The 14,046-nt window shown below is 35.4% G+C and overlaps 1 protein-coding gene across 4 annotated transcripts in view; it reads right to left on the bottom strand.

Annotated features, from left to right (window-relative positions):
• LOC149151589 (uncharacterized) overlaps positions 1 to 14,046 on the bottom strand; it is a 269,299-nt gene that overhangs the window by 200,568 nt on the left and 54,685 nt on the right. For all 4 annotated transcript variants that reach the window (XM_089441419.1, XM_089441418.1, XM_089441417.1 and 1 more), the window contains 2 exons: positions 6,749 to 6,808; positions 6,437 to 6,550 (listed from right to left, as the gene is read on the bottom strand). In XM_089441419.1, the coding sequence (XP_089297545.1) occupies positions 6,437 to 6,550; positions 6,749 to 6,808 (174 nt within the window). The remainder of the gene's footprint in view (positions 1 to 6,436; positions 6,551 to 6,748; positions 6,809 to 14,046) is intronic.

Here is a 14,046-nt window from a genome sequence, read left to right as displayed (position 1 = left end):
CTTGTCAAGGGTCTAGGGTTTGGCATTGATCAATAAGAAGCTTCAATAAGAGAAATTTACCGAAGGGTTTTCCTCTCAAGAGAAGAGAGGTTTTGGCCCTGGCAAAGAGCCAACATCTTGTGTTCTTGTTCTTATGTTTCTAGTAGCAGTTTGATGAAGTACACACACATGCATTAATAATAAGAAGAAGAAGATTAAGCTAACAATAAAAAGTAAAAAGACTCCACAAATTGTTATCAAGTAAAGAAGAATCACACTACACCTAATTGCCCTTGATTCTTCAACATGGTATCAGAGCTAAGGTGACACATCAAGGAAAGGGCATCTCAAGAACACTCATCAAGAAAGGACATCTACAAAAACTGAAGCATCAAGCTAACAAGTCTCAATCACTTCAAGAACAAGAAGGTCTACCATCTATCATTCATCAAGGAAGACTACAAAGCAAAAAGAAGAGCCTTATATAAAGGCACCTACAAGAGGAGCAAATCAAAGAAGGACCTACATCATCTACAAGCCATCAAGCACATCTCATCATCAAGCAAGTCCACTTGGAGAAAGCAACTTGAAGAACATCAAGATCTAAGGAAGGCAAGCCATCAAGTCTTCAAGGAGAAAGCAAGTCCACTACATCTCAAAATCTATCAAGTAAGTATATGTCCCCTTTTGAATATACATCAATGTCTTTTTGCAAGGAAAGCAACAAATTGGTAGGTACCAATAACTTTCTTGCATGGAAGAAGAGGATTGATTTACTTCTCAAGGAGAATGAACTTCTAGAACACATCAAAGGGAATATCACTATCCCTACTACGGAACAAACTCAAGCCTTAGCCAAGAACAATAAGGATTAGAAAAGAGCTGAAAGGATTCTAATAGAATCTATCAAGGACTCTCTCATTCCTTATGTCTCCAACTTGAAACATCAAAAGAAATCTATGATAAACTAGTAGAGCTATTATCAGTAAGCACAGCTAGAGAAGTTATATCTCTACGAAATGAATTGTACAAGATGAAGATATCAAAGGAAGGAATAGCACCTTACTTCATGACAATCTCTGAGATGAGAGATCAACTTCAAGAGTTAGGGGAAGTCATGTCCGACAGAGAAATGACAATTGTAGTACTCAATGCTCTACCCGAGGATTGGGGCAACTTTGCATCAAGCATATATGCAAAGAAGGAATCCACCCCACTAATTGAAATGTGGTCCCTATCCAAGATAGAGGAAACAAGACTCAAAGCAAAGGAAGATGTGGGATCAAAGGAGCAAGCTTTTGCTACCATGGCCAAGAGAAAGGGAAAATTTGGCAAATTTGGTCCACGAAGAACAAACAACAAAGATATGTCCAAAATCCAATGCTATGGATGCCAAGAATATGGACACTACAAAAGGAATTGTCCTAAACTGAAGAAGGACAACAACAACAAAAGAAAAAGGGAAGAAGCTCATGTGACTCAAGAAATGAAAGAAGAAGACAAGAAGCAAAAGAAGGAAGATCCTTCGGATCTCTACTATGACTAAGTCTACTTCTTTACTTAAAGTCTTATTTCAAAGTTTTGAGTAGTATAGGAGCATGTAGGAATAGAATAAAATTGCATGGCTAGAAACATCTTCTAGAATCTAGAAGCATGATATACATAGAGTTCAAAATACTCATGTAGAAGGAGCATTTATAATAGAACAAAATGCATGGTTAGAAATATCTTCTAAAATATAGAAGCATGGTAGATATAGCTCAAGATATTCATGTAGAAGGAACATACCTAGAATAGGACCTCATCCACAATGAAAGAAAATTGATCATGATTAAGAATCTTAGAAAACCTCCATCATCAAAAGGAAAGAAACATTTGCAGGATAAGGGTCTTCAAGATCCTATGATGGAATCTTCAAAAGAAGATTCATAAACAAAAGCAAATGTCTCATCGGGAATCCAATTCATGGGATTCAAGAAAAGGATGATATGCAGGCAAGCTAAGATGAAGCAAGAAGGGCCACACCAAGGACAACCAAATGAAGCTAAGATGATCAAAGGAGAATCAAGATGAGGTATGTATGCATCAAAGATTGGTCATGTTATCATATGTATATTATTGAGTCATGGGAATAGTTCTATGACATGATCAAGTATGAAAGAGTCTCTTTCACCAATGACATGCTCGAAGGCATGTACTACAATGCAATGAAGGTCAACAAAGGAAATACTCACATGAGTATAAGATTGTTGACTAAGAAGCAACGAAAAAAGAGATCAAGCATGTGAAGAACACCATGATCACAAAGAATCACTATCTGACAAAGATCCATTGAAGACTTCTCCCGAAAGAAGGCATGACAACTCTAACAAAGGAAGAAAAAGATCAAAGGACCCTTGACATTTATGAAGGCCTTGGAGATATGAAAGATGTAGATAATTGATTTTACTCTACGAAGATGTCATGATGAAGAAGCCATCCAGCAAAAGCACCATTTAATGTTGAAGCAATATCAGGATGAAATCATGAAGGGCTACTAGATCGAAGCATGTAAACAAGCAAGTACAATGAAGCATCCATGAGAAGAGTATTCCAAAGCATGGACAGATGACAAAGGAGTAACCAGATGACAAGAAAACCTAATATATCAAGAAGGCCGCTTTCCACGAAGGAAGCAATGACATGACAAACCAGGAAGGAAAGTGATCGATGGATGGTGCCCTACCAGGAAGAAGTTCGAACAAAGACTTCATGACATCAAAGGAAAGAAGGAGATCAAGTAGCTGAAGGACCCACGAAGAAGAAGTTGCTTATGAATGGACAAGTCCCTAGCTAAGAGGGAGTTATAACAAGTTCCCAATTACAAAGGAACTTGGACAAGTACCTTGTCAAAGGATACTTGGGCATGTCTTCCTCAATTGGGAGGAAGAGATAGACACAACATTCTTGTCTTCACTTGGGAAGAAAGAATGGGATGATTGGGTAATCATCTGGCATATGATACTCTTTGAGGATGTGTAGGGCATCCAAGACAAGAGGCAAGAGGACCAATATTCTTTGAGGGTTGGGAACGCAAGATAAGATTAGTCCTAGAAGATCATACTCAGTGAACACCCGAGTGGATATGTACCTTGAGAGACAATGAATAAGGTGTCTATATTTATAAGTCATTGGTCTCGCCAACATTGTGCTCTGATCTATTAAGAGATAGAGTTGTCAATCAAGGCCTTGTTGTGGAAACAATGTTGGTTACTATGATGCTATAACAGATGGATTGCCAATCCGGTTTCTCTTCTATGAATTCTTCAAGATTAAAACATAGCCAAACACCTTGTAATGTTGTATGACTACCTCCCTAGTTAACAGGGAGTGTTGAAGGAAATGTAACTAGGTTCGGTCTTCATAAATGTACTTTTGATATTTGTATTTATTCAAGAAAAGAAATATTATTTTTATAATATATTTCAATGAGTTTCTTGCTCATTGAAATGGGTCTAGCACATGTTAAAGTGATATAGGTGAGTCAAAGAGTCGAAAGAATTATGTTGAAGACCTTAAGGGCATGTTACTATAGGTATACTTATGTATTACAGTCAAAGAAGTCACCTCCAAGCAAAGTCAAGTCTCCTCCAAGCATGTGGCACCATCAAAAGAAGCTATCCGAAGCAAAGACAGCAAGTCGGCCTAAAGGAGGGACAAACCTCTATATATAGAGGTTGTCCACTCCCTCAAAAGACAATGCATTCATATCTCTGAAATCAGCGAAGTAAGGAGGCAAGTAAAGGGTAACAAAAGGACGAGAAAAGGGTCTCCAAGGGTAGTGAAGGAGGAAGAAACACCAAGCCTTAGAGGTCTGTTCTAGGACTTATTATAGTCACACGTGCGAAGGAAAGAGCCTCTTCCTATGGTCATTACAACACTACTATCACAGTCACATAACTTCGTTGGTTGGGCAATCTAAGTAGGCCTATAAGGCCTCTCACTCAAGCAAAGAAGGAGCTCTCTCAAGCAAAGAAGGAAGAGGTCAATATCACAAGGAATATAGTCACATATGCGAAGAGAAGGAGGTTGTCTCTGCTATCATAATAGCCCTCCCATTACAGTCATACAAATTCATTGGTTGGTGAAGAGAAGGAAGGGATCATCATAAGGAAAGGGTCTCATCAAAGGTATCTCTTCTAGAGCAAGTGCAACAAGATCTAACAACAGTTGGAAGGAGGACAAAGTGTTAGGAAACGAAGTGCCGGAAGAAGGAAGTGTCAGGGAACAAAGTGCAGAAAGGAGGAAGGACTTGACTTGTGCTTGGAGGATATTCTTGTCAAGGGTCTAGGGTTTGGCATTGATCAATAAGAAGCTTCAATAAGAGAAATTTACTGAAGGGTTTTCCTCTCAAGAGAAGAGAGGTTTTGGCCCTAGCAGAGAGCCAACATCTTGTGTTCTTGTTCTTATGTTTTTGGTAGCAGTTTGATGAAGTACACACACATGCATTAATAAGAAGAAGAAGAAGATTAAGCTAACAAGACAAAGTAAAAAGACTCCACAAATTGTTATCAAGTAAAGAAGAATCACACTACACCTAATTGCCCTTGATTCTTTAACACTGTTTTCCTTCAAATAGAAAAATATAAAGAATTTATAAAATTAGGGTCACCTACAATGTCCAGTAAAGGGTATCCAATTGTGCAGTAAAGAGATGTGCCATTTACAATATCCAATAAAGGGTATCCAATTATCCAGTAAATGAAGATGTCTAGGGCATGTGTTTGACACGTGTCCTAGCATGTCACGTGCTCAATATGCAGGATACAGATTGGGGAGCCATGTGGGATGTATTCTATAACTTAGCTTTCAAAGCAAACAACTAAAAGAGCCACTTACATGACTTCATATCCAATCTACATGTGCATGATGTAGGGCTTATTGTGCACCAGGATTTGAATGGACACTGCACTAGGAAGTTATCTTAGTTGAAATTTGGTTAGTAGTTAGCCATTTTGAATTTGTAGATTTCTATGCAATCTAATGTTTGACCAAATAAAAAATAAAAAATGTCTTACAAAAACAAAGGAAACAAAGCCTAAAAGAAACTCTAGTAGGCCCTAAATGAGCTACAAAACCACCTCATAAGCTAGCACAATTTACCATTTACAATTATTATCTCACTAGTGATCTAAAGGAGACCTGCTGTTTTCTCTTTTTCTCTTCATCCACTAAAAGAGGTAAAATAATGCTTGAAGAGGGGTTTAAACAAATGATAAATGAGCTAGGCATTGCACTTTACAGAAACACCTTTCGTTTAACAATCTACTTATAAAGACCATCATACATGATGCGTTATAGTGCCACGTTTGGAAACCCAATACAAGATGTCGAGACTCAATGATAAGCTATGAAATTATATCATGACATGATACCCTTATAAGTAAAAAGTAAGAAGGTAAAATAGACATGTTGCACCATCCTGATGTATGACATATATATTTGTCAATGAGATGAAAATTGGTGTAATAGAATGTGTCATTTTATTCTTGAAAAATAGTATGACACTACTAGCATATATCCATCTTAACCTTGAATCTATTATGAATAAGGATAAAAACAAAATGGGCATAAACCCTCACCCCTTAAAATATCTAAGGTTCAAATGGATCTGTTATTTTATTTTATTATTTATTTTTATTACATTAGCTTTTGTGACGCAGCCTAGGTTCTGTAGCTTTTCTTTTCCTTTTTTAACATTAAACATTGGACTTCAATATTATTTCCTTTTTATTTTATCAATGTTATCCATATCCTACATATACATAGATCTCTCCCACCCTAGGTTGTAAGACCATCTCATTTCTCCCATTGAAATAATGGTAATAAAGAAATTGTCCACAGCTCAAATCAAATCTTGTTACTAAAGTAAAACATGAGTTGATCTTGTAAGTTTTAGTCCTCACAAAGGAAATTCTATATCGTGCAATATTTTTTTCGTAGGCAACATATAAGAAGATTTCTATTACTAGGATCATTAGCACTCTAAATGAAACAACGTCAAAAGCATTTCTTGATGCAAGTCTCTTAACATGAACAAGCATGCAAAATAATATAAAATGAGGAAAACAAACAACATTCGTGTACTTGCATCATTGACATTGCAACTGGAACAACATCAAAAGGCATTTCTAAATGGAAGTCCTTTCACAATAACAATGTAAAAGATATTAAAAATGAGAGGAAAATAAATGACAAGGTGAAGAGTAAGGAAAAGCATGATTGTAATTAGTATCATAAGGAGGAGAGAGAAACCAAAAAGTGAGACTATTTATTCCTATCAACTTCTATATAGTGCAACATATAAATTTAGTACATGAGAGAGGCAAATTCTAGTGGTATAAATAAATACAACATTCCCTATTAGAAAGCAACCTAATCAGATTTCCACTATATACATGTTGAAAGTCATGCTTACCTTTTTATTTTTGGCAGAAAAATATTTTGCTTGATTCTCAGCTTTGCTGCCCGGCAATTCTAAAATCTCATGTCTTTGTTTTTGTTCTCTTAAAACCTCTTCAAGTTTTTCCACCTAAAGTTTTCACACGCAGCTTGACATCTGAGAATTAGCGACGCATTTATTGTGTTTGGTAGTGGACTCACTACATAATAAATGATCAAAATCTACATACAATGCCAGTATAGAGCATCTAAAACTTTAGACTTCCTTGACGAGGACTGTCATAGAGACTTTTACTGTACAAATCTTTTAAGAAGATGAAACTCTAACCTGTCTCTCCAGTTCACTAACTCGTGCATAAGCCTTGGTTATCTCTGCCTCTCCTTTTTTCTGCAGTAGCATAGGCTAGATTATAAGGCCTCTCTTGGAAAGAATTCAACAAGGTATTGTTTAAAACATTGAAAACAGATTAGGTTAGGGTTTTATGTCAAACCACCAATATCAATAATAACAGCTTGAGAAGCAAAATTGAAATACATAGAATGAGGGTAAATCTTAATTTGAATTTCCAATCTGATGTGAAAGCTCAAACGATTGATTATGAAAACCATTTTTTATGAATCAATTATAAGTGCTGACGAATTCATATTATATTTTCTAGGAGCAGATATCTCATATCTCTTGGAATACAGTGGTAGATTAAAAGTGAAAGGTGATTCAAGTGTACGGTTTTGACATTGTTTATCATTGGCTTGGTATTAATATCTCAAACCTCAAATGAATGTGAAATGCTTCCGCTTGGCAGAATAGTTAGCTTTTGTCAGTAATGTAGCGTTAAAACCCTATCTGTTTCACTCTCCACGATTTTACAAAAAAGCATCTATCCTACCTTGTTAATTTACCATTTCCACAAGATTCAGAGAATTTATACTTCAATTATGATTAACCCTTAATGACAAGAGTACTTATCAATGAATTATATGTAATCTCTTAACCAAGAAAGTGTCAATTAACTTAGTGCCAATGTTAACCAATCCACAAGATACCAATTACTTAAAATATTCAATTAACAATCTTATGCCAATAATAATGCCAAGATTAATTATTCAAGATTATGTTCTTTAAACAATGTCAATATTGGAAGATGCTTGAAATTTAAGATGCCAATGCTTAAGATAGACAACACAATGTCTTTAGCAATTATCAGTGATTCCTTAGCAATGTTTAATTAGATGCTCAATGTTAATTAGATCAATGAAATTTCAATGCTTTAAACAATTCCACAAGATTAGAGAATGTAAAGCTTAGATGTTTGAGTGATTTTAATGCCCAGTTAACACATTTTCAGATCTAACACAAGACAAGCAATTGTTAGATTTTAATAACATAAACCACCATGAGCCAAATAAATCATGAAAGAGTCACTTATGATGAAGTTAGGACAGCAGTAAGCATATCACTTCAAACCAAGAAATTGCCAAGCATATTAAACATAGAATGACCAATAAGTAGCCTAATAACTTGTCAATGTAAATTTATGAAATTTTGGACCTTTTAAGATGTTATGTTTAGAATATGTCAGATCTGAAATCAGTTATTACAGCAGTAAGAAAATAGAAAAATTAATGTAATGACTTATGCCAAAAAGTGCCCAAAATTTTCTAGATTCTTAAACCAATTTACCAACGTGCAAATATGAGTTTTTAGGGCTTCTTAAGATGTGTTATTCAGAAATTCTTAGATCTGATATAATCAGTTATGCAGAGATATTCCAGGAAGCAAATGATTGGATCTAAGCTAGATATGCAATACCCAAGTAGCCAAAACACTAGCAAAATTTAACAATGAAATTATTAAGGTGTTAAGGCCACTTAGATGTGATTTTAGGGCACTTATATCACTGTTATGAAGAATTTATCACAGCTGAAGTAAAACAGAGATAAAGTGAGGGTTTATAGAGCAAACTCTATGCCCAAGACTTTGTAGATCACTTGCCCAAAATTTCCAAAACTTCTCCAAAGATGATGCCACCTAAAAACACAAAGTTTTGAACCAATTTCTCTACAAAACACACCAAGCTTCAATCCCAAAATCAAACTTACCCACAAAGATGGAAGATAGGGAAAATTAGGGCCAAGAGAGGGCAACGCTAGGCCTAGTAGGATTAGCATTGGGGAGATAGAGGGTTAAAAGGCCACGAAAGAGGCAAAGGAGGATGAGAAAGGCCAAGAAAGCCTGACGCTAAAGGGAGAAAGCCCTCTAAGGGCTAGCGATTTAGGGTAGCAGAGCTATAGGACTGTCATGGGCCCCACAAGGACCACAACCTAGTGTAAAGAAGCCAAGAAAGGGAGCCGCAAGCCCTTGGAAGGTTGCGGCTAGGGAGAAGAGAGAAAGGAGGGAGGAGAAGGGAGAGAAGGGAGGACGGAGGCTAGTGGAGGAGGGCCGATGAGGAAGGAGGGTCGAGGAGGGGAGGTCAAAAGCTCTAGGCCTCATGGCCGGGCCAAAAAGAACCTAAAAACCCAGACACAAAGGAAGATGAGGGGGGCCAAGGGCCTTAGGGCTTATGACCAACCCTAAAGAGGCTGAAAACCCTAACATAAAGGGCAAGAGGGGCAGGGGGCTAGGAGGAAGACGTTAGCCTAGGAGAGGCTAGATCCGGGCACGGGAGGCCTAAAAATTGAAAACCACAGCTCTGAAAAATTTTATTTGCTTCAAACTTTCTTCAATAGTTGGCCCTGCAAAAAAATTGGAGACTAGATCTTGCCCTCAAGGGCCTAGATCTAGCTCTAATCCATTTCTTCTCACTTGATTTCACCTACGCAAAAGAATTTTCAAATACCCAAAACCCCAATATATATAAAAAATCTCAAAACCCCAATATATACAAAAAATCTCAAAACCCAAAAACCCCCATTAGAAAAAATAATTTACAAAAATATAATATACAAAAGTTATTTACAAATGTACAAATACACAATGCTTTTAAAAAGAACTTTGAGAAATAATTTTTTTGATAAATGGCTAAGTGTATTTCTAAAAATAGATGCAAGTTATAGCCTTAGCGAAGTTAAATAAACCATATAAACATTCAGAGTCCAAACAAAGTCAGCCTACGTCCACAGTTTGTGAACTTGGAGCCCAAGGACTAAAGAACCTGCAAACACTATATATTTTCTTTAGGAAAGCTTGTTAGACATATGGTGAATCAGACCGCCTAAGATAAACCCAAAATCTACCAATAGAATGATTTTATCCCCATCTAATGAAAAACAAAGTTTAAAAATATTTAAGCACAATATAGGAATGTTCGTACCCAGTACATACCACAAATCAGTAGACAATAAACACCATGAACTGCACCCCAAAGTCTTTATTATGATTCAAAAAACGTTCCCAACGAGACAGTAGCATTACATCAACTTTTCTGCAAAATTTTCTTAGCCAAACATTAGATGGTTTTTGACACACAAATGGCTCTCTATATATAGATAAATCCTCCAAGTGGAAAAATAACGACTAATTGGCTTGGTCCTTATCAAAATAATCTAAGTTGTCAATAAATCATTGAGAAACTTTTAATTTTGTCGTTGAAATAATTGTTTTTGAAGAATTTTTGAATTTCTCATTTAACTCATTTTTTATTAGCTCAAAATTAATTATTTTGAGCTGATTTCCTCAAAAAATTGACTTTGACTTAACCACCAAAGGCTAAGGGTCCAATTTTTTTTTAAATTTCCAATATTTCCTTGATGGCTCCAAAAATTAATTCTTTTGAGACCCACGAATTTTTCCACTTTGAAAATTTAATTTCTCTAGACATTTAATTTTGATTATAATTAATTAAATTTTTGGCTTAGGATTTTAATTTATTTTTGCTAAAAAATTTAATTAATTAACACTTGAGGGGATTAATAATTTTTTCCACCCTCTAATATTTTAGCCATGGTGTCTAAGTATGAGGGACCACACACTAAAATATTTTTTACATAAAATAATTACAATTCAACTCTCAAAGGGGGAACACCTGTTCAGTATAGACCCTCAAATTACACACTCATTTCTGTGACACAATATGATCTAGTAGACCAAGTGATTTGTAATAAAATAATTTAGCTAACTAGCTTAAATTATTCCCAAGCCACTTTTACATAACACTCAACTAAAACACTAGGACTCACCTAGGACTTTGACGAAGAATTCCACCCTTGCTTTGGGATGATGTTGGACGGAAAAACATTGTCGAACATCTGTGTTTAGAAACACGAATGAATCAGTGAGACGACAAACCTTCTAGGATGAAACTCTCACCAAAATAATAGGCCTTCAATAGAATATTCTCGGAAATTTTGTAGGCAGTCACCACCATCTGACAAGGTGGGTTAATAGATTTGCGACACCACCTTCTTTTAACAACTGAGACTCTACTTATAATCCCATATGAATTGTATTTCTTAATTAAATCACTTGTATTTTATTTCCTTTAGATTGTAAAATATCTATATTATGATTTCTTTTAGTTAATATAATATTTATATTAAACTTTCTTTTTAATTTGTATAACAAATTAATATATATATATATATATATATATATATATATATATTTGCCTTTTGTAAAATATATATTATATTTGCCTTTTGTAAAATATATATTATATTCCCCTTTATACTTTGTATAATCCATTGTATAATCCATTGTATTTACTTTTATTTCATATAATATTTCTAGTTATATATTATGATGGCGAAACACACATTAATTACCCCACTCAATATATTCATTATATTCTGGTGAGTTAAGTATTTATTTAGTACTTCAATAATTGATTCATTACCCTATACTAGAACATTTTTTTATAATTAGTTAGTATGTATACTAGTGCAGTACATGTGATGCATGCATATGTAGTTATCATATGCATGCTAATATTCCTATGCTCCCTGTAATTCAAAATGGGTCATTACATACACCCCTCCTTCAGAAAACTTTGTCCCAAAGTTAGAGTTTATATAGTATATTAGTAATTATTTTAGTGATTAGTATAATCATGTAAGGTTTGTGTCTCGTGATTGAATTCTTGTTTAATGTGAGGACACTTAAAATTTGTGTTTTGAACATTTACAGGTTTACAACTTTAACAGTCATGCCCTACCCCAGCTGGGCTCCCAAACTATTTTAAAATCATCCTATCCTTCCTAATCTCTTCTACTCTCATCATATTCATCCTCTATTGGAATATACAACGACGTCAGCTATACTAACCTAATCATTCATAAACCTCAAGGGTGACAACATCGACTATATCGACCTAATTTGCCAGTAGGCATCCAACAATCATCATCACACGTCTAGGGGAGCATGACTCGCATAGTTCTCCCATGACTCCAGGTTTTTGAAGATAAGCAGTGGGCAACACCTCCACCCCTCCTAGTAGGACAAGGGTCAACACGCTATCATGGAATCTCATTGAGCCTCAATTGTTCCTAGAGTTTTGCCATAATGCGACTAGTTTGGTAACGATACTATCTGCAATGTAAACACTTATTCACACATTATAGTATATGCATCCATATATCCAAAACCAATTATATTCAGATAACAGTTTTTGTGCATTCCTAATATGTTGCCATTTATGATATTGGTCTTCGAATACATATAACATATTTGGCTATGTCTAGCCAATATATTTGTAATTTAGCTTTCACATTTAAGTAATCAAGTGTAGTCATTCTTTTAGTCTCGTCTCATCGCTCATTTTGACACGTAAAATTAAAATTATAGACATCACATCCATAACATAATTCATATTAGTATCCATGTATCAGCAATGTTAAGCATATAACATACTTCATATTGGTATCCATGTACCAACAACATTAAGCATAATAATTTGAAATATCATTCTTACGTGTAACCTTTCATAGTTATAGAATAGTTCAAAATGATAGTCTCAAGTATCCAGCCAAAATAAAGTAAAGATATACAAAATAAGGTTTTAAGTGCTTCAAAATCAAAACAAGTTGGGGTATTTCTGGCATATGGTCTTTGTGTCTTCCCAGGTAGTTGATCCAGGACTATACTTGTCCCATTGGACCTTAACTTGGTCTACTAGGCGGTCCCTGAGCTGTCGAACCCTACGTTCCAGTATACATAATGGTTCGAATGAAATAATTCCCTCGTCTGATACCTGCAGTTCCTTACATTGAAGGTTATGAAATTTATCAAGTATGTAATGTCTTAGTACAAATACATGAAAAACATTATGAATTTTATGCAAGTGGGGTGGCAGTGCAAAATGATAGGCGACAAGTCCAACTTTTTCCAGAACTTTAAATGGCCCAATAAACCAAGGCAACAACTTTGTTCATTTTCCAAATCGGATGGTGCTTTTGTTTGGTCTAATGCGAATAAAAACCTAATCCTCTACTTCATAATTCCTATCTGTCCTATGAGCATTAGCATAACATTTTTGTCTATCTTGTGTTTCCTTTAATTGTTGCCTAATTTGTTTTACCTGTTCTTCCATCTTTTGAATTAATGATGGTTCTACTATCACCGGACCCTCTAACTTGTCCAAACTTAGCGGTGTTCTACAAGGTCTTCTATATAATGCTTCAAATGGAGGCATTCCAATTGATCTGCGGTAACTGTTATTGTATGTAAATTCAACCAAGGGCAAGTACTTTTCCCAGTGTGTTTGTTGGTCCATAACATACATCCTCAGCATATCCTCTATTACTTGGTTCACTCTTTTTGTCTGTCCATCAATCTCAGGATGATAAGTTGTACTTAAATTTAGTTGAGTTCCTAAAGTCGACTACATACAAGTGCATAATCTTGAAGTGAATTGTGAATATCTATCTGAAATGATATTCTTAGGAACTCCATGAAACCTGATAATTTTATTTATAAATACCTAAGCTACATCAACAACTTCATAAGTATCTTTTACAGGAATAAAGTAGGTGTTTTTCATTAGTTTGTCCACCACAACCAGAATGGCATTGTGCCTTTGTGGGGTAAGAGGTATACCCACAATAAAATCCATAAAAATCACATCCCATTTGGTCATAGGAATGTCGTGAGGTTGCAAGAAACCCACTGGGTGATGATGGTCAGCCTTCACTTGCTGACATTCAAGAAATTTTGCAACAAATTGGACAATATCGCGCTTCATGCCCGCCCAAAAAAAGAGTTTCCTTGTGTCGGCATATATTTTCTTTACACCAAGACGTGCACAATGCAGTGTTATGTGGGCTTCCTTAAAGATGGTGTTGCGGATATTTCCTTTATCAGGGATATACATCCTTCCTTGGAATCGTAACAATCCATCATTCTCTAGCTCATATCCTTCAAACTTAGGTTCTCTTGGACCTTTACTTTGAAGCCTAGATCTTACTTTTAAATACTAGCTATCTTCTAAGAGATGTTCTAGCACTCGCTCCCTCAAGTCTACCTTGATAGGTATAAGGGAAAAGATCCTTGGTCTTCTACTTAGAGCATCTGCCACTACATTCTCCTTCCCTTTAATGTATGAAATTCCAAAGTCATACTCGCTTAAGAATTCACTCCATCGTCTTTGCCTAGCATTCAAGTCCCTTTGGGTAAACAAGTATTGCAAACTTTGG

Source organism: Pinus tabuliformis, chromosome 9 (genome assembly GCF_031772625.1).
Source record: "Pinus tabuliformis cultivar Carrire ecotype Pingquan chromosome 9, CPIR1, whole genome shotgun sequence".
Taxonomy (NCBI): Eukaryota; Viridiplantae; Streptophyta; class Pinopsida; order Pinales; family Pinaceae; genus Pinus; species Pinus tabuliformis.
The sequence above is the reverse complement of the archived record's forward strand: the minus strand, read 5'-3'. Positions and strand labels throughout refer to the sequence as shown.